This window comes from Panthera onca, chromosome B4 (genome assembly GCF_046562875.1).
Source record: "Panthera onca isolate mPanOnc1 chromosome B4, mPanOnc1 haplotype 2, whole genome shotgun sequence".
In the NCBI taxonomy this organism is placed as follows: domain Eukaryota; kingdom Metazoa; phylum Chordata; class Mammalia; order Carnivora; family Felidae; genus Panthera; species Panthera onca.
The window spans coordinates 131400515-131421535 of NC_138345.1; the positions used below are offsets into that span (position 1 = coordinate 131400515).

The following is a 21021-nucleotide window of genomic DNA, read 5'->3' on the forward strand; positions in this document are numbered from 1 at the left end:
AGACTACATGCTGTATGATTACAAGGCAAAACCTTAGTGACAGAAAGCGTATCGGTGTTTGCCAGGGGCTGTGGTGGGTGCCGGGGACTTACCACAAAGGAGCATGGAGGGAATTTTGGAGACCACAGAAATGTTCTGTATCTTAACTGTGGTGATGGCACATGGGTGTGCCCTGTCACCGAAACGCACCAAATGCTACACTTCCAGTTGGTAAATTTCTCATTTTTGTAAATTGCATCTCAGTAAAGCTAACTAAAACAAAACAGAAATAAAACTAAATGTGTAAGAAGACAAGAAAGAAAGGAATAAAGAAAATAGGCAGAACAACAACAAAGAAAATAACAAGATGACAGATTTAGACCCAAATATATCAGAATTGTATGAAGTAGACAGAGACTTAATGTTCCAAATAAATGTAAGGAATAACAGACAAAGATAATCTGGGAAAAAAGTCAACTCTATACTCTTAACAAGATTAAAAATATAAGGAAAATGTGTGTATATATATATATATATATATATATATAAAGAGAATATTTATACATTTTTATATTTATTTTATATTTATATGTTATATTATAAATTATATATTATATATTATACAATATAATACTAACCTAAAAGATCTGGTGAAGCTATAATGATAAGAGACAAAATAAGAGTTTCAGGTAAAAAGCCTTACTGGAAACAAAGAGGGACAATTCGTAATGATGACAGTTTCAACCCACCAGGAAAATATGACAATTAAGTTAATACGCACTTCATAATAAATCTCCAGAATAAAGTCACACTTGATCGAATTTTTAAAACCAGACATTTCTCAAAACAATGAAATCATCCATAATTCCAGCAAAAAAGAGAAAAAACGAGACAAATCCACAGTCACACTGAAATATTTTAGTAACTTTTACCACTCGTAAAACAATCAAACCAAAAAAAAATCCCTACTGGATCTAGAATGATTAGCAAGCCTGACCTGGCCGACATAGATGAAACACTATCAGCTACAAAATAAGCTTTCTTTCCAAGCACGTGCAAACAAAAGTTAGAAATACTAGGCGTAAGCTGGGCCGTAAAGTACATCTGAACAAATTTCAAAGGTTTTAAAATATTTATTTTTTTTTTAAATGTTTATTTATTTATTTTTGAGGGAGAGAGAGAGAGAGAGAGAGAACACGCGCACACAAGTGGGGGAGGGGCAGAGACAGAGGGAGACAGAGAACCCCAAGCAGGCTCCATGCTAATCTGCACAGAGCCCCACACTGGGTTTGAACTCACAAACTGTGAGATCATGACCGGAGCTGAAGCCAAGAGTCGGACATTCAACACATTGAGCCACCCAGGTATCCGTCAAAAGCTTTAAAATATTTAGACCGTGTTCTCTGACCACAGTGAAACTAGGCAAGAGGCCAAGAACAAAAAGGGAACGAAAAGTCTCCCATACGTTTGAAAGTTAAACAAGATACATACAAACTATCTATGGTTCAAATAAACCTAAAAAAAAATTTTTTTTTTAATGGGGCGCCTGGGTGTCTTAGTCAGTTGAGGATCCCGCTCTTGGTTTTGGCTCAGGTCATGATCTCATGGTCTGTGGGTCTGGGCCCCGTGTCGGGCTCTGTGCTGACAGCTCAGAGCCTGGAGCCTGCCTCGGATTCTCTGTCTCCCTCTCTCTCTGCCCCTCCCCCACTCACACTTGGTGTCTCTCTCTCTCTCTCAAAAATAAGTAAACATTAAACAATTGGTTTAATAAATAAATAAGCTTAATTTTTTTTTTTTTTAACTATCTATGGTTCAAACAAGAAGTCATGGGGAAATCTGGCAAACATCCTGACTCAGTGATAATGTAAATATTCTCTATGAAATTTGTGGAGGAACCTCTGCCTCTGGGTAGGACAGAGGAGCTTATACCAAACTAGCCTGCCTGCCGAAAACAAATAGAAAACCAGGACTTAATGCAAATGAGTACAGGAAGGTGTTGGAGGGAGCCCAAGGCCGACAAGAATACAGGCCAAGGTTGTAGAGAAGAGGAAAGCCCACTGAGGTATGCCCCACATTTTTACTCAGGGCACTCTGGGACCTGTGATGCAGGATATAAAGGATACAAAGGCTGGGAGGCAGCCAGACGCTGCCAGAATTCCCGCTTAGGATGGGCAAAGAGAAGCCAGTATTCAGAGTTTTCCAAGAAGGCCAGAACTTGAGGGAATTACAGGGAAGTAAGCCCAAAATTCTGCAAGCAATTTTCCCTCCTAAGCTAGGCGGAGCAAGATGTCAAGGAAGCACAGTGTCACCGGGGTGGCTCAGTCAGTTGAAGATCCAACTTCAGCTCAGGTCATAATCTCACAGTTCACTAATTCGAGCCCTCGCATAGGGCTTGCTGCTGTCAGCACAGAGCTGGCTTTGGATCCTCCGTCCCCCTCTCTTTCTGCCCCTTCACTGCTCATGCTCACTCTCTCTCTTTCTCTCTCTCTCTCTCTCAAAAATAAATAAACATTTAAAAAAAGAAGAGAAAGAAGAAAGAAACCAAACGGAAAACAGCAGCAGAGAGGTTACAGAGCCAAGCAGAAACTGTGGCAGTTTTTCAGTAGTTCGAAAACAGAGATTGAAGTTCGAGGCCTACCAGGTGGAAGGAGCCTGGGGAAACCAAGGCCTTCAGCTGAGGCCTCAGAGCTTCTAGGCCCTGAGAGTAGACATTATGACCTAGGAATCAGTTCCAGGTAGATAATGAATCTACTTACAAAGGGCAAAATAATAAAGCTTCGGGAAGATACTACAGAACTACAGAAAAATATCCTCAACTCCTCATGGTAGAGAAGAACTTTCCTATACAGTACATGAAAGCAAACAATAAAAGAGATCAGAGACTCTGACTTCCTTGAGACTAAGAATTCTGTCTTGTCAACAGATAGCATTAAGAAAGTGCAAGGGTTGGGGCACCTGGGCGGCTCAGTCGGTTAAGCGTCTGACTTCAGCTCAGGTCATGATCTCACTCACGGCTCGGTCCATGAGTTCGAGCCCCATGTCGGGCTCTGTGCTGACAACTCAGAGCCTGGAGCCTGCTTCGGATTCTGTGTCTCCCTCTCTCTCTGCCCATCCCCCACTCACGCTCTGTCTCTCTGTCTCTCAAAAACAAATAAATGTTAAAAATTTAAAAGGTTAGGCGTCCGACTTCAGCTCAGGCCATGATCTCACAGTTCCTGAGTTAGAGCCCTGCATCAGGCTCTGCGCTAACAGCTCAGAGCCTGGAACCTGCTTCGGATTCTGTGTCTCCCTCTCTCTCTCTGCCCCTCCCCTAGTTGTGCTCTCTCTCTAAAATAAACAAATAAACATTAAAAACAAAAAGAAGAAGAAAGTACAAGGGGAAGCCATGAGGGGAATGGCTGCAACACACATAACCAACAAAAGGTGTGCGTTTGAATATAGATGCTAAAACTGTAAGAAAAAGAACTTTATTTTTTAAGTGTTCAAGAGCATGGGGCAGGTACTTCACTGAAGGGAGAGTGCCAAATGGTTCATCACCTTATCCAAAGGTGCTCAAACTCGTACGTAACCAGGCAAAGGGAAATGAAAGCCACAACGAGACACTACTACACATCCAACAGAATAATTTTTTTTTAAGTTGTCAACACTATACATCAGAAGTAACGGGAATCTCTTTCACCGCTGACGGGAAACCGGATGGGCATTATCCACTGAAGCTCAGGATGTGTATGGCCTCAGCTCGGGAGCTGATTCCACTCCCCGATAGATGCCCACCACAAATGCACACATATACACGCCAAGAAAACCAGAAGCAGCCCAAATTCCCACCAACACACAAATGAGTAAGTGAGCTGTGATGTAGTTAACACAGCAGAATTGTACTGCACAGAAGCCGGACCCAGTTCCATGCAAAACCATGTGGAAATCTCACGAACCAAATGCTGCGCAAACAAGGCAGGCACAGAAGCAATAACCAGTAAGTTGGGTTAATGGTTACCCTTAGGGGGGCAAGGGAGCAAAAGGGGGGCTTCCGGGGTGCTGCAATGTTCTATCTTTTGACATGGGTGCTGGTTACAGAGGTATCTGTGATCATTGAGCTGCCCGTGCTTTTCCATGTGTGGTGTATTTCACTATTTTTAACAAGTTTAAAGAGGGAGAACAGGAGGAGGGAATTGGGGACGGCTGAATAGAGGCAGTGCCTGAGGGGAAATGAAGTCAAGAATGAAATTTTTTTAAAAAAAGGAACAAAGAAGGAACGGCACATTTGTAGAGCAATGGAAAAAACCTGGTCAAGAGGGGAAATTACCCAGGAGAGAGGAAAGAATTGCTGAAGTGGTGTCCTGAGGCGGATGAGGGGATGTTGACCTTGACGGGGACTGGCCTCTGCAGTGACAACAGGGAAGGCCCAGAATGCTGGAGCAGGTGTGGGCAGACAGGGTGGAGGTGCAACCGGCTGCAGGTGAGCATGAAGGGGGTGGGGAGGGAAGGAGGTGGAGGACAGGGTCAGACATACCCGCCGGCCCTTTGGGGTGAGGGCAATCAGCAGGGAGGGGAGCTCCTCAGGCCACGGTGGAGAACTGGAATTAACCAGCATTAGGGTTTTGCCAAGCAAATATGACAAAGAAAGAGAAGCAAGGAAGAAGAGAGGGTATGCAAGGTGTGATCATAATGACAGTTTCAGCAGGGCAGGAAGTGAAGTCCATGAAGGGGACAGGGACCCTAGCAGGGTGACACCTCGGTCTGTGTCTGCAGGGGGAGAACTTGGCATTGAGAGGACTAGGGAGAAGAAGCGGGAAAGACAGGAGCAAGGGTGGCACGTGGGGGGCTTGTATTTGCAGAAGAGCCGCCGTTACTGGTGATGACAAGATCCAGGGAATGGCCATGTGGGCTGAGGGAGGTCTGGCACCAAGAGCCGTGGGTGTAAGAGGGGGCGCCCTGCAAATTTCACAGTCACCGAGCATCAAAACAGGTAGTGATGGTGACAGGGCACTCTGGGCCAGGGGCACATGTCCCCAAGGGTGTGGGGAACCCCGGGACGGAGTGTGGATAGTACAGGATGATGATTTCAAGGCTGGGGGGCAAGGGGCACCCTGTCCCTCCTCCAGGCCCAGTAGGGGAAAGACCGGGAGAGAAAACTCTTGAGGCTTTCAAGGGAGAGCCAGCCTTGGGTTAGGGCCAGGGGTGCAAGATTCAGAGAGAAGACTGAACACCGAGAGGGCTCGTGGGGCTGTCTTTTCCCTCTCTTCTGGAACTGAGCCCCCAGACAAAAACCACCTGGCATCAGCTCTGGGAAGCCTCAGCCTTGGCTGCGAGTGAGCTGTAGATGTGCCTCAGGGGCTCCGTGAACTTCAGGAAATCGCATGCCATGCATTTGGGGGGGGGGTGGGGGGGGGGGGGGTGGAGAGGTCCCCTGGGACTTTCAAGGGCGTCCTAGACCAAAACATGGGCAAGAACCATTAGGCTAGAGTGGTATCTAAGTCTCCAGTTTCAAAGCTGAGCACGAGCCCTTCGGCACGGAGGAGAAACTCTCTGCACGTGATGTGCCTCTCTCTGCAGAGCCCTCTCTCAGCGCCTCCTCCAGGTGAAATCTTCCTCCTCCCCCCTTTAGGCCCATCTCTCCCCCAACTGCCCCCGAGAGGCCTTTTCCAACCCTTCCTGTTAAAAATTTTTTTTTAACGTTTATTTATTTTTGAGACAGAGAGAGAGACAGAGCATCAACGGGGGAGGGGCAGAGAGAGAGGGAGACACAGAATTGGAAGCAGGCTCCAGGCTCTGAGCCATCAGCCCAGAGCCCAACGCGGGGCTCGAACTCACGGACCGCGAGATCGTGACCTGAACCGAAGTCGGACGCTTAACCGACTGAGCCACCCAGGCGCCCCTAACCCCTCCTGTTAAAGACACATCTACCTTCAGTGGACGCGGGGGCAGCCACACTCGCGACAAATACTCCTCACGCACCTGAGTGCCTGCCTGGCACTACCACGGGCATTAGGGGAGATGACTCTGACCCAGGCGCTGTCCCTCGGGACCTCTGCGGTCTGCTGGGGAGACACAGGTACAAACAGACACATAGCGATCCCAGGCAAGAGGGGTGGACAGAAGTATGGACAGTGCCGAGGGAGAAGAGAGTGGGAGAGGACCTGCCCACAGAGCAGGGAGCCAAGGGTCGGGCAAATGGGGTGGGGAAGAGCGGCGGCAGTGAGGACAGAGAAGGAAGGGGCAAAGGGGGAGGTCTGTTTGGGGAACGTAAGAGCTTTCCTCGTTCCTACTGTAACATATTTCCCGCTGCACGCTGGGTACGGATCTACCTTTCCTTGCTACTGTGTGAGCTCCTGAAGGTGTGCTGTGTTCAGCTCTGCTCAGAGAGGGTGGGCTGTGGGCTGGATGAATAGGGAGGGAGCAAGCCAGGATACAGGCCACTCAGCTTGTCTGAGGTCCCAGTGTTGGGGGGGGGGGGTGGGCTGCCTCGAAGATCAGTCCCCTTTCAAGAAGCAAAGATCACATGTCACAAGCAAGGGGCAGGAGTAGGTGATGCATTCGCAGCAGGAACGTAAGTCTGGATGTTATCAGGATGCACACGCAACGCTCCCAGAGACCACCAGAAGAGCCAGGGCTCTGGACCAGACGTCAGGCCCGGGGTGCCCAGGACGGGCCCAGGCGAGCGGAGTCCCACCCAGCTCTCCCGTACTGCACGGTGGCCCGGCGGGGGGAGGGGAAGGAAGACCTGGGTCCCGGAGCCAGAATGCTGGGTCTGGACCCCAGCTCTACGACTGACCAGCTATGTGACTTGGGCAAGTCACTGAAATTCCTTCGGCGGGGGGGGGCGCGTTTCCTCCTTTTGTAAGACGGGGTCAGTCCCACCTCCTGGGACTGTTTGTGAGGATACAGTGAGTTACTGTTTAGACCTCAGTGCCTCACACATAGCGGATACTGTTACTGTTGTCGTCGCCCTCTGCACCAGCCAGCGCCTGATCTCTCCACCCGGTCCGGTCCGGTGGGTCCTTACCTACAGGATCCAGAAAAGCCCGATTCCTTGCCCCATCCTGAAGGTGTGTAGCTGCAGGACAGGAAGCCCTCTACCCGGAGCCTAAGGCTGGAGGCAGCCCCTCCCTGGCTACCTGTAACGGGGCTGTGTGCCGTGGGGCAGTTCGGAGCCCTTTGGGCGAGCAAAGGCAGGGGAGGCCTTTCAAAGGCAGGACGTCAGCACCCCGGAGAAGTCTAGAACACCACACCTTCCTTCTACGAACTGCAGGGGATTGGGAGCAGCGGGGGAGACCCCGTGATGACTACCTCTAGGAGAACCCCTGGGCTCTGGCCCCCACACACACCCCCCCCCCCCAGGCCTCAGCACGGCCATTTCTGCACCTCTTCATAACTTCCACCCTGCTTCCCAGCTCACCTCCCCGACTGCCTTGAATCCGACAGTCCCCAGCCCCGGACAGAGGGCATGGCGCACAGCGAGCCCTCCGTAAATACCGCCGAAGCTGCGTGAATACACGGTGCTCATCTCGCAAGGCCGGGTGCTGGGGACTGTACTGGGCTGAACAAGACACACACGGCTGCTCCCCCTCACGGGCTCTGTGGCCCACCAGGAAGGCAGTCTACTGAGCGCAGGGATGGGGTGCTATGGGGCCACACAGCAGCAGCCCCTGCTCTAGCCTGAAGGTCAGGGAAGGGCAAGCAGAAGTGAGGCAGGCCAAGAAAAGGAAAGCATTCTAGGCCGACGGAAGAGTCTGGGCGAAAGCCAGGAGCACAGGGTGGCAAGAGCTGAGACCAGAGGGAGGAGCAAGGCTTGACCACGCTGGTCCTTTCAAGCCAGGCTAAGCAGCTGATGAGTTAAGGAAATAGGGAGTTCTTGAAGAGTGAAGCAGGGAAGGGAGGGATCAGATTTGTGCTCTGGAAAGCTCTGCTCTGACAGCAGCTTGGAAGAGGACGGGAGGAGAGCCAGAGGCTGGGGGGCGGGGGGTGCAGCTGGAGTCTGTGTGTACAATGACCACGGCCTGGAAAGAGAGGCGGCAGCAAAAAGGAGAATAACAGAGCCCCGGATTTTGGATTGGCACGCGGCTGGAATACAAGGCTCGGCTTCCCAGCCTCCCCTGCGGTTAGTTGTGGCCACGTGACCACCACGTCCGGGCCAAAGGGATTCAGGTGAAAGGCTTCTGTGCAACTTCCGGGAAGCCCCTAAGAAGGAGAGCGTGCCTTTTCTCACCCTGTGCTTCATTTTTCTGCCGACTGGGAAGACGGCCGTGATGGCCCACCTGGGACCAGGTGGTGACCTAGAAAATGAAGGCCACCCACGGCAGAACAAGACAGCAAGAGCCCGGGCCCCTGGGGTCTCTGCAGAGCAGAGCTGTCTGCCGTGGCTGTCACTTGGGAGAAATCACTCAGGCCAAACCTAAGCATGACTGATGGAGAAGCAGCGGCAGACTCAACATGTGCTTGGGAGGGGCACCCGACAGAACTCAGTCGTGACCCGGATCTGGGGGTGACGGAGCCCGAGGAACCGAGGATCACTCCTGGGTTTCTGGATTGCACAACCACGCAGATGGATGGTGATGCCACCTGCTGAGACAGAAACGCCTGGGTGGGAGCAGGGCAGAAGAAGAGGAGGAAGAGTCCAGAGCCAGGTGAGGGAGGTCAGGGATTCTGAGAGGAGACGCGCGCTTGGCTCGAAACCACACCCGACGCTCCCTATTCCGTCTAAAGGCTCGGAAAAACACAACGGCGCAGGAAGAGAAAAGGCTTAGGAACCAGAGGACACAGGTTCCGTTTCCTCACTGCTTCCCGTGCAACCTTGAATGACTCCCTTATCTTCCCAAGCCTCAGTTTTCCTACCCATAAAATGGGATACTGCCTTCCTTGCTTCCTTCTAAAGGTCACTGGAGGATGTGCTCATGTACCATATGTGAAAGTAGTATAAAGTGGCCCCCTAATTAAAGGTAGTAAATAAACATGTAGTTGGGGCGCCTGGGTGGCTCAGTCGGTTAAGCGTCCGACTTCGGCGCAGGTCATGAACTCACAGTTCATGAGTTCGAGCCCCGCGTCGGGCTCTGTGCCGACAGCTCGGAGCCTGGAGCCTGCTTCCGATTCTGTGTCTCCCTCTCTCTGCCCCTCCCCTGCTTGTAAATAAATTATTTGTTAAACAAATCAATAAACATTAAAAATAAAATACATGAAAAAAATAAACATGTAGTTAATAAGCTGCTGACAAAGGGCTGAACCCCCTGGATGGAAGTGTGCCCACAGTGGGGCTCGAGCTTGCTGAGTCGGATCTGGAACCCTGTCAAAGGACATTTGTAGTGGACAGGACCTGGGTGATGGGGGAGGCCGGTAGAGCTCCCAGGGCTGGGTGCCCCAAAAGCAAAGCTGAGTGGTGCTCCAAAGAGGGGACCCGCCGCCTGCTCAGCTGTGCGTTCCCCACCGGCCGCCCTCAGCTGCGGGCCTGGGGAGGAGTTCTGGAGCCACGGGAAGCCTGCCTGCCCTGTCCTGACCAAGGCCAGCAGGATGGCCATCCGCTCAGGCCCATCTGTGCCCGGCGTGTGGACTAGCTCTGCTGTTTAAAACTGGTGTCCCCCCTGGCTGCTGAGCTGTGTTCTTTGCCCACTGTGGGGGCCTCTGCCTCAGTTTCTCTGTAGAGCCAGGCTTGGATTCTCCCCTGATAGGCCGCCTCCACTTTCCTCCTGTTGGCTGGACACTGACCCCCCAGCTCACCGCTGAGATCCTGCTGGCACGCCTCCTCGATCGGAACGGCCCCGGAGGCTCCCTCTGGCCTCACTTCTCACCAAAGCCTCGCACGCACCGGGGATCCGACCCGGCCTGTCAGCCTGCAGGCGCCCCCCACCTCCACGCCTCTGCACGTCTGGGATGACCTTATCCACTCTCCTCTGCCGGGCACGTTCCTACGCATTCTAGGCTCGGGGTAGCCCATCGGGAAGCGATCACCTCCCGCGTCCCCACTGTCCGCCCCTGCCACGGCTCTCCGCACGTGGCTGTTACGGTGCCTGGCTGTGCACGTGGCCTCCCCCGAAGACTGCACATTCCGTAAGGACACGAAGCGTGTCTCACAGCGCCAGCTGGGCCTGGCCCAGGGCCTGGGACTCCCGAGCCACTGGAGATGCCCGGTGTGTGGTGAAGGGGTGGACGGTGGGCCGGCCAGACGGATGAACGGATGGAAAAAGGCCCACCAGCACTAGCCCAGTGCCAATCCGCCAGGCTCCTCTGGACCCTGCGTTTCGGGTGCTCGGCCGCTTCTCCACCCCTGCGCCACTCGGCTCTGCAGCTGGCTCAGTTCTCTTGGCCCTGTCCTGGCTTCCCGCCCTTTCCTTCCAGCCCACGGGAGACCCAGCATGCCCTGAAAAGTGAGCGCTGTCCACTCCTTACACATTCTCCCGCACCTTGGCCGGCCCCTGCAAGGACAGTCACGCCTTTAAAGATCCAGGGGCTACAGGTGATCCCTCGATCTGACCCGATCTGACCCTTCTCGGCTTTCCTGTCCCTCCTCCTTCCCTCCCGCAGCATGGGTCCAGCCTGGAGGCAGGACGAAGCCTAGGCTTCTATCCCCACACCCCTGCTGCAGGGCCCCTGACAGGCCAGAAGGTACAGAGACTAGGAGGTTCCCCCCCCCCCCCCCACTCCAGAGCCCTCAGATGTTAGGCCCAAAGAAGCTGCTTTTCGCCCAAGGGACCTCCGGTGCGAGGAGTCAAAGGAAAGAGGTGCGTGTGGGAGCCCGTCGTCACCCACCGGAATCCGTTCTGTGAGTTCCTGGGGTTGACCAGGATGCAGTCCCATGTGCGGTTGGGAAAGTTCTGGAACAGAACCAGCTGCCCTTCCTCCCGAATCCGGCCACTCGAGACGTAGTCCGCCACAGCCACCTCCTTCACCCGGAATGGGTTCGAGAACAAGTTGGTGACACTATTGAGGGTGTTGACCAGGCGCCCAAAGAACTGCATCTTCCGCGGGGCAGGTGGGGAGGCCCTGCCACCTGCCCCTTCGGTCTGGAAGAAAACGGGGTCTCTGGTCAGCTGGGCTCGGTCTCCCATGCCCACCTCACCAAGGGTAGCAGTTTCCTGCACGGGCTCCCAGATCTCTCCCCACCAGTGCTGCTGGTTCTGGGCCTGGAGGGACCTGGAAAGGAGGGAGAGAAAGAGAAATGACACTGGGTAGGGGGTAAGAAGTCCTGATGGGAAGCTGCCACCACTCCCAGGGGACCAGACCCCTCCTGCTTCCTGACCAGTTTCCCCAACGGAGCCTCAGCTTCCTCGTCTGTAGCGTGGAGCCGTGTCACTCAACGAGACGGCAGACAAAGGGGCGCCTGGGTGGCTCAGTCGGTTAAGTGTCCGACTCTTGATCTCGGCTCGGGTCATGATCTCACAGTGCGCGAGTTCGAGCCCCACGTCGGGCTCTGCGCTGACAGCATGGAGTCGGCTTGGGATTCTCCCTCTCTCTTTCTCCCTCTCTCTCTCAAAATAAATAACTTAAAAAAAGAAGATGGCAGATATGAATACACATAGACGATACTGCTCTGTCCAGATGGAGGGGTTCTTGCTACCTGAGGTTCAGAGTCAGGATTTTAGCATTCAGAAAGCTTGCCATGAGTCATTTCAATTCTGCAAACGAAGCCAGTGTCCCGTCTCTACAAGAAGCCGCAAGGGGACCAGGATCGTCCCACACTCCATCGGGGGGGTTTTGTCTCCAATTTTTGGTGCCTGCTACCACCGGCTTCCCAAGTGCCTCGGCAATGAACGTGAACATCAAGACTTAGACGCCACAAACGTGTGTTTGGATGGAAACACATTCACGTGTCAGGTTCAAAGAGTCACGGTTTCTGCCGTGGAAACTGTTCCCAGTTGGGATGACAGAATCAGACGTCTCACTGTTGCCTAGGCTCCCAGAAAGCATGCTGCATTCCTGAGGCAGGGCCACCAAAGCTGGGTGACATTTAGCTACAGGCTGCCCTCTGGCTCCGGGTCAGGAAGTCGCCTGCCAGAAGAACAGACATAGAGGACAGAGAATAGGAGCGTGGGCACCCCGGGGGAGGGTGGACATGTGGATGGACCCTGGCCACACTCTGGCCCAGCTCTTGAGGAGAGGATCGAGCTTGTGGATAAAAAGAACAAGAAGCCTACGGAAGAACCACCTAGGAAGGGAACAAGCGTCAATGACGATAATTACATCAGGGGACGTTTACTGAGCCCTGACTGACTGGGCAACAGGCCCTGGGCCAAGCATCTTACGTGACTGTCTCGTTCCATTCTGAGAAAACCACACGAGGCAGGGTGCTGGAGCAAAACTGTGTTCAAATCCTTACCAGCTGTGTGTCCTCGGGCAAGTCACTTAACCTCTCTGTGTCTCAGTGTCCTTATGTGCACCGTGAGGACCGTAACGGTGCCCAGTAACAGAACCTGCAGACAGCGAACGTTCAATAAACACTATTAGTCCTCTTTACTCCGATCGCCCTCCCTCTGACAGATAAGGAAACTGAGGCACGGAGACCGTGCTTGCCGAGTTTTGAAAGTGCTCTACAGCTGTGCAGCACCCTTCCTCTTGTGATCGGTAATAAGATGTGGCGGGAGCAGGCTGTGAGCCTCAGTGTCCCCTTTAAAGTGAGGACAGTGCTCACCTCTCGTGTGCTCTGAGGTTAAATGAAAACTTCCTTAAGAATGTTTAGACCTGTGCCAAGGTCCTCCTTTCTCCTGCCCTTGGGAACGGAAAGGACAGAGGTGCTGGGGGGGGGGGGGGCCTGCGCCCCTCCCCATAGCCAGAGGAGACGGGAGGGACCCCAAAAGACGGCATGGGAAATAGTCCCTGGAAAAGACGCCCCCAAGACAGAAGGCGTGGCACACGCATCAGTGTTCGAGGCAACAATGTTTGTTTTCACCCAGAAACGGAAGTAACTTCTACACCCAACGTCACAGGAATTGTAAATTCCGCCGTGTTTACTCCAGAGAGCCCCTGGAGTCACGAGAGACAGTCATGGTGACCGTTACAGCTCAGGAAGCACGCGGTGGCGTTACAGGCTCCGTGGCGTCGAGTCCTCGACGCTCCCTGTGCTGTTTGTGAACCGCAAACTCGACCGCAAGGCCCCTGCCTCTCCGCGCAGCCTCTCCCGGTCGGTCCCACCCACTGGGCTCCAAACCTCACAAGGTTCCAGAAAGCAGGGCTGTCTCGCACCGCCTTGCCTGTCCATTGTTGAGCTGTCTATCTGCTATGTCCTTCCTCTCCTTGATCCTCCTGCCTGACACCACACCAGCCGGACCAAACACTCATGTGCCTCTCTGTGCTCTCTGGCCCTGGGCCAAGAACTTGACATATGCTCATCTTTAATCTGTACCACCACCCTATGAAATTGTTACCATTACCATCTTCGTCGTACCTATGAGAAAATCAAGGAACAGAGAGGTAAAGCAACGGGCCCAAGGTCACACAGCTAGTGGGTGAAGGAACAAGGGTTAGAGCCAGACAGGCTGGCTCTAGAGAGAGTCTGAGCTTCTTAAGGACAGGTGCTTGGTCGTTTCACCAACGTGCACTCACCCCTGGCACAGGCGTGGCCCACAGCAAGCCTGTTAAAACGTAATTTAACTGAATAAAAATTATGCAACAACCACGACGGAAGTGATAGAAAAATACCAAAATACTAAGGGGACATGAGGATATCGGGTTTATGGGCCATTTTTTCCCCCTTTTTCCTATTTATCAAATGGAATGGAAAAGGATTTTGTGTGTGTGATGATTCTATTTTTTTTAAAGAAAACAGGAGTGCGGGCTGAGCCCCTGGGGCCCACAGCTGGGGAAATGGGGGCCCACGGGGGTCAGGACCGGCTTAGAAAATCAACACAGGGGCGCCTGGGTGGCTCAGTCGGTTGAGCGTCCGACTTTGGCTCAGGTCATGATCTCACAGCTCGTGAGTTCGAGCCCTGCGTCGGGCTCTGCGCGGACAGCTCGGAGCCTGGAGCCTGCTTTGGATGCTGTGTCTCCCTCTCTCTCTGCCCCTCCCCTGCTCGTGCTCTGTCTCTCCCTCTCTCTCAAAAATAAATAAACATTTTTTAAAAAAAAGAAAAAAAAAGAAAAAAGAAAAGCAGCACAGAGGCTTCCCAAAGAGCAGGCGGGTGGCACCAGGAGAGGGGCTCAGAGGCAGTGGGTACAGTCCAGAGCACCAGCGCCCATGAGCCCACTGGAGGTTGAGGGGAGGGTCACCACGGGCGACCAGCTGGATGGAAAAGCAGACATCCGGCCCCAGAGGAGAAGACGCCTTCCTCAGGGTCCTGGGGCTGGTGGCCGGGCTGCCTCCCACATGCTGACGACAGCCTGGCCACAGAAAGGACAGGTCTGGCCATCGCCCGGAGGCTTCCAGGGTGGGCGTGAGGGTGAAATGACACAATGGAGGGAAAGCGTCCCAGACGCTGGCCGACCGTGGGCACACAAACAGGGGCCATTGTTATCACAAGGTAGAAGAAAGGAAATGAAACCCCTGGGCCACATCCTGGAACAATCATAACAGACCAGCCCGGAAAGCAGCAAGTGAGAAGCAGACAGAGCGCATGCCTGTGCTTCCCTCTTGCCTCGCTTCTGCGCTCTCCCTCCCATCCTGCCCCTGACCTTGGAGCCCACGTTGTTTCCAGCGAGGCTGCAGGGGGGAGCACGCGGCTGCAGCGGGAGCACGCGGGGCTGGGGAGCAGGCTGCCATGGGAACAGCGCCCCCCCCCCCCAGCCCCCTCACCCCTGCCTTCCTCCCCGCTCTGGCTTCTCACAGCTACTTGCCCTTGACCTCCCTCCCCAGATCATCAACACTCGCTTTCATCCGCTGATACCCGGTCTCTACGGCTCCTCACCTGGGCTTGCTCCCTGCACGTAGGTGGTGGCGCAGGGGACACCAAGGTCATCTGACAGGGACTGTCCGCTCCTGGGCACCTAAGGCTTTGAGCAGCTCTCAGATGCCACAGGCAGAAGAGCAGGAGCTTTTGTGGTGAGGGGGACGCTGCCAGTCCCGCCTCTGTACTCCTGCGATTTCCGGGTGTCCACTACATCTTCCCTTCAGTGAGGCCGGATTTTTCTGGCCTCTTCTCCTTATTTTTGCTGACCCATCCCCCTGTCAAAGGCCCAGCCCGCCTGCTTGGCTTCTTCAGGGAAGACTCAGAAAGTCTTCTTCTGCTGGGTGAGGCGCCCCTAGGGGAGAGGACCTGTCAGGCAGGAAGGACGCGTCCTAGTGTCCCCATTTTAGAGATAAAGTAACTGAGGCCCGGGGAGGCCTCAGACTGTGGGTGTGGGAAGGGCAAGTTCAAGGGGGACATACCGATGTCCACCAAAAAAGAAAACAAAACAAAACAAAAGAACCAGTACTGGGGTCACAGGCAGATTGGAACCAACGGGGGGCGTCTCTGGTGAGTTCCCCGGAAGCGGCCGGTTGGGTTCATAAAATGAGCAGCCCCGGGGGGACCCAAGCCCAGTCTCTGTCCCCTGGTGGGGGGTGGAGGGAGAAGAGTCAGGAAAGGAGGACTGCACGACGTGATTCTTGAGCTGAACTTTGCAGTGGGGTCCCGGGTGAAAGGCCACCCCACAGACGGAACACAAGAGAACCTGTGGGAAGATAGGGAGACGGCCCGTATGACGTGTCCGGGGACGAGCACCTTCACGGGGCCTGGGTGGCGTGGATGGGCACCACGGGCACTGCTGGGATCAACATGAAGACTGGTCGCCACGGAGCCACTCTGCCAGCATCTAATTTAAAGCCGTGGTCGGGGGACACCTGGGGGGGGGGTGGAGGCTCAGTGGGTTGAGCCTCCGACTCTTGGTTTCGACTCGGGTCACCATCTCACGGTTTGGGAGTTTGAGCCCCACGTCAGGCTCCCCGCCGTCAGCGCAGAGCCTGCTTGGGATTCTCTCTCCCTCTCTCTGCCCCTACCCTGCTCGCTCTCTTCTCTCTAAATTAATTAATTAGCTTGCAGACGACACAGCTCAAGAAGTGCCATGAGGAACGGGGAGCACGTGGGCTGGTTACAGCGGTGGTTGTGGAGAACTCCGTCCCCAAATGTCTGGTTCCACCTCTGCCGGGAAGTCCCCGAGGGACCGCAGGCAGGGGTCAAGCAAGGGAGGAAGTGCAAAGCCGCCAGGTCCTGGGCCCCGTCCCCCGTCCTCCTCCTTGGGACGGTTCTCTCTTTCAGAGACAGGGGTGGCCCCGCGTTTTCAAACTGTCTACTGTCCTACCTGGATCGTCCTCTCCCTGCCCCCGCTGCCCCCTGTGGAGACTCAGGGTGCCACACAGGTCCCCCCTGCCACACTCCCAGCCTGCACTATATCCTTTCGGTGCCCGTGTGACACGAAAGCCAGGTCGGCCTGTCCAGCCCTACAGCCCCTCTGTGCCTACCGCAGGATGCAGATCGGATGCCCCCACCTGCCCACAGACGTCCCACCACCTTCCAGAGGCAGCCTAAGCTCCGGGCCAGGGAGGCAAGCGCCCACAGGAGCTGGCCGAGCCCACCTCCTGCACCCCTCCTCCAGCCACGCTGCACCAGAGACCTCCTGGAACATGCCCACCCCCCCCAGGCCTCCCCGCACCTGCACACACACCCCTGCCTAGACTGTGTTCCCCTGCTTTCCTCCTCTGCCTCGTGGTACGCTCGCACCGTCAGACAAACGAAAAAACCCTCCACGTCCTTCAAGAACCGGCTCACAGGACTCCGCATCTAAAAGTCATACCCTAGGCCTCCCCTACTCTCAGCCCTGAGGGCACCGTCACACAGCCCAGCGGCTCCCCCAAAGGAGCCTTTCTCCCGTGATGATGACGGTGCATCTGTTGGCTTGGGTCGCTCCCCTCTATTTTTTTACCCAAGCACATGGCACGCTGCTCCCAATGAACAGTGGATATTTAATACATGTTTCGGGGCGCCTAGGTGGCTCAGTCGGCTGGGCGTCCGACTTCGGCTCAGGTCACGATCTCGCGGGCTGTGAGTTCGAGCCCCCGCGTCAGGCTCTGTGCTGATGGCTCGGGGCCCGGAGGCTGCTTCGGATTCTGTGTCTCCCTCTCTCTCTGCCCCTCCCCTGCTCATACTCTGTCTCTCTCTCCCTCTCTCTCAAAAATAAATAAACATTAAAAAATTATTTTTAATAAAAAACAAATAAGCGTTTGGTGAATGAGAACAAATGAGCAAATGCCACCGGAAGGCCACGGGGCCGGCACCTTCGAGGCACCCTCCCCTCCTCTCTTACTCCCTTGCGGGTGGTAACAGGCCACACACCCCCATCCCCCACCCACTGCCCAGCACATCGCCACCGTGGAAACCTCGGGAGAACCTTTATGGGGCACCTGCTGGGCTTCCCGAGTGGCTTTGGTCTGGAAAGTCTGGCTTTATACACCTGAAGCTGAGCTCATTCCGAGTCTAAGCAGGGGACCTCTTTAAGCCCTCTGCTTCCTTCTGGACGAAGCCCAGCCAGAGGCCCAGGACAGCTGCCCGGGAGAGGTGCGTGACAGGATCCCACAGGCAGCCGGGCCAGGAAGCTGACCTCACAGGCCTGGCCTCGTGGGGGATCCTGGGAGCACACACAGGACCACTCGAGTTGTAAATCAGGCTTCCCGAGCCCCGGCTGCTTAGGACAGGATGTCCCATGATTGGAACAATTGGCACGGGCCAGCGATCCCTCCTGTGCGGCTGATGTGTCCCCCCGGTCCACTGCCCGGGCAGGGTGGTCAGGGCACCGAGCCCAGGCCGAGCACCGCCTTCCTTCCTTCGGCCCCGCTGGCCGCACCTCTCAGCACGTGAGCGCACCGCCTCATGAGGCCCTCTCACGAGACCACCCCACTTTATGGCTGGCAAACATGTCCCACCCCTGTTGGCTGTCCCAAAGCCCACAAACACCCGTGAAGGAAGGAAGGTGCGGGTGCTGTCCCTGTCTGGCACACAGGGAAACCGAGGCCCAGAGAAAAGAAGTGGGAGGTACTGCCTGGTGGCTGGACTCATGGCTTCTTCTCCTTGTATTTAATTTTTTTAATTTTAAAGTAGGCTTCACGCCCCAGGCGGAGCCCAACACGGGGCTTGAGCTCACGACCCTGAGATCCACACCCGAGCTGAGATCAAGAGTCGGAAGCTTAACCGCCTGAGCCACCCCAGGCGGGGGGCCCCTCGTGCCTTCTTCTTTGGACTCCTGAACTGCGGTACGCACGGGGCCTGCAAACAGTCGGTGCTCCATTAGTGCATGAGACAAGACTGGATGAAAGTAGGGGTAGGTCAAATGTCCTTTCTTTCCATCCCCCCTCCAGGCTCTGGACCGCCAAAGCTGCCTCCAAACCAAAAGTTTCCTCCAGATGTTCTCTTTGATCCCAGCGCATCCCAAACCCCTGATGTGAGCGAGGAACGAGGAGAGCTGGCTCCCGTCCCTGTACCCAGGAAACAACACTGCCACGTGCACTCAGCACCCATGGGGCACCCAGCACCTCACCGTGTGGCTGAGGCAATTATCGCATTTAATCTTCACGACTCTCCTAAGAGAAGGTGCACTTCTATCCACGTTGCACACGGGAAACTGAGGCGCAGGACGTTATGTAACTTGCCAGGCTCTGCACCCAAGGGGTCGGCCGCTGGCACGCCATCTCGTCATCCTCAAACTGCCTTCCGGGAGAAAGCCTGAACGGAAAGTGGCCGAGTGGCTCAACGGTCAACCTCTTGTCCTCCTCCGAAAGCTAAGGCTCCCGTCTGAAAACGCAACGCCATTCACACGCGCCAGAGGCAAACGCCCTTCAAGAGAGGAGAAGGTTTCTGTTTTCAGTTGCTCTGCTTGGCTGGACCACAGCTGACAGCGGGCTGCCCCAGATGTGTTGCTGGGGCTCCCAAGGACGGGAGACACCGATCGCCTGAAGAGATCTTTGGGCTCGTGCCTAGGTACAGGGTGGCCCATTTTATGAATCACTCCATAAATATTTATCGAGGCCCTACTCTGTGGTAGGCATTGTTCTAACAGCAGAGATTCCGCTGGTGTGAGCAACATAGACAAAAGCCCCTGCTGTCCTAGAACTTCTATTTTAGAGAGAGCTATAAATAATAATAATAATAAAAAAAAAAAAGATAAATGGGCAACACAGATACGTTGGTTTTAGGTGCTACTTAGATGCTGAGAAGAAAAGTCAACCAAAGAAGAGGGATAGGAAGTGTGGAGGTAGAGACTGAAATTTTGGACAGGGTGACCGGGGAAGTCCTGACGAAGGACGTGACCTTGAATAAAGACTAAAAGGAAATGAGGGCAGAAATGGTACGGACACCCAGGTGCAGAGTTTTCCAGGCGGAAGGAAGAGCGAGTGCAAAGGCCCTGGGGCTGCAGCATGCCTGATGAGTTCCGGGCACAGCGAGGGAGCCAATGAGGTCAGGGGGGTAATGGAGCGCCAGGCATGTACAAGTGAGAGGAGAAGCCATTGCAAGGCCTAGAGCAAAGGAGCAACATTAACAGATCACTGGCTGGACGGCAGGGTGTAGAGAGGCTTCAAGGATAACCTCACAGCCCTGGTCTAAGCAACTGAAGAAGAATACTGCCATTTTCTGGGGCACCTGGGTGGCTTGTTTGGTTCAGTGTCCCCCTTCGGCTTAGGTCATGATTTCGCGGTCTGTGAGTTCGAGCCCCGCGTCAGACTCTGTGCTGACAGCTCAGAGCCTGGAGCCTGCTTCGGATTCTGTGTCTCCCTCTCTCTCTGTCCCTCCCCCACTCGTGCTCTGTCTCTCTCGGTCTCAAAAATAAATTTAGAAAAAAACAAAACAAAACAATATCGTTAAAAAAGAAAGAAGGGGCACCTGGGTGGCTCAGTGGGTTAAGCGTCCGACTTCGGCTCCGGTCATGATCTCAGGGTATGTGGGTTTGAGCCCCGTGTCGGGCTCTGTGCTGACAGTGTGGAGCCTGCTCAGGATTCTCTCTCTCTTCCTCGCTCTCTGCCCCTCCCCTGCTCACACAGTCTCTGTCTCTCTCAAAATAAATAAATAAACTTACATTTAAAAAAAAAAGAAAAGAAAAGAAAAAAGGATACTGCCATTTCCTAAAGATGGGAAAGTAAGGGGCAGGGAGGAAGGGAAGATTTTGGTGGAAGGTGGGGCAGGGCCGAAGGGGGCGCAGGAGATGAATGTCAGGAGCTTAATTCTGAATGCTTTTAACTCGGAAAGGCCTCCATTTGAGGTGTTGGGCAAGCCATTATATGCAAGGTGAGTCTATCATCCAGGGGAAAGACCTAGACTGGACTGGAGACATAAATTTGGGAGTTGTCAGAGTAGAGACGGTGCTTAAAGCTATGAGACCGGATGAGATCGCCCGCAAAAATGAAGACGGATCAGAAAAGACAAGAGGGATTTAAGGCACGGGTCTATTAAAATGTTCTCCCAGGAGCCACCCTCTATGAAGTGAAGCTCGTAACACAGTCCCTTCACTACACCCCCTCACTCCGTTCATACATACACACCCAGCACATGTTGGCAGACCCACACACAGCACTTCCTCTATCTCTTGGTGACGTCATTCTGCTGAGTGAAAAGGAAATTCTCCTTTGAGGATGCTATCCCTTAACGAGAAAGCAATCCACAGAAGGGAGAAAAAGGGCCCTGGGCCCTGAGACAACACGAGTGACCCTTGCCCAGCAGGGCAATCACATGGGCGTTATAAAGTACGGTATTCAGGGTGGGACTCCAGTCTCCTCTCAACACCTGGTGCCTCTCTTCCTTACGTGAAATAGGAATGACATTGGCTACGTCAAGAGGAGCCCAGAACATAATAAACAGTCCTTAAATAGTTGTTCAATAAATGAGGAATGAATGGATGGTAAAAGCAGCAACACACAAAAGAGCCTAACTCACAGCAGATGAGCCATAAATACGGCCAAATGCTAAATGAAGACAATGCTCCTACTTGCCTTTCCCTCCTTGCTTTTTGTCCTTTTATCCCTTTCCCTTTCCCGCCTATGACACAATAGCCAACCCATGCATTTGTACAGGACCGTGCCGATGACGAAGCTTCATCTGCTACATTTTCTCAAAATTTCAACCTCACGGCAGCCTTCCGAGGGCAGGAAATACAATCCCC

General features: G+C 54.0%; 1 protein-coding gene across 7 annotated transcripts in view; it reads right to left on the reverse strand.

Moving 5' to 3' along the window:
- The window catches only part of PLA2G6 (phospholipase A2 group VI), a 59884-nt gene that overhangs the window by 37700 nt on the left and 1163 nt on the right, over positions 1-21021 (reverse strand). The window contains exons 1-2 of one of the 7 annotated variants that reach the window (XM_078449456.2): positions 18409-18696; positions 10720-10973 (exon numbers count right to left, since the gene is read on the reverse strand). In XM_078449456.2, coding sequence (XP_078305582.1) covers positions 10720-10928 — 209 coding nt within the window. In that variant the 5' untranslated portion in view covers positions 10929-10973; positions 18409-18696. Of the gene's footprint in view, positions 1-10719; positions 10974-11073; positions 11104-12286; positions 12311-14807; positions 15115-18408; positions 18697-21021 lie in introns of those variants that run through there. The other 6 variants (XM_078449453.2, XM_078449458.2, XM_078449457.2 and 3 more) reach the window with 6 other exon arrangements.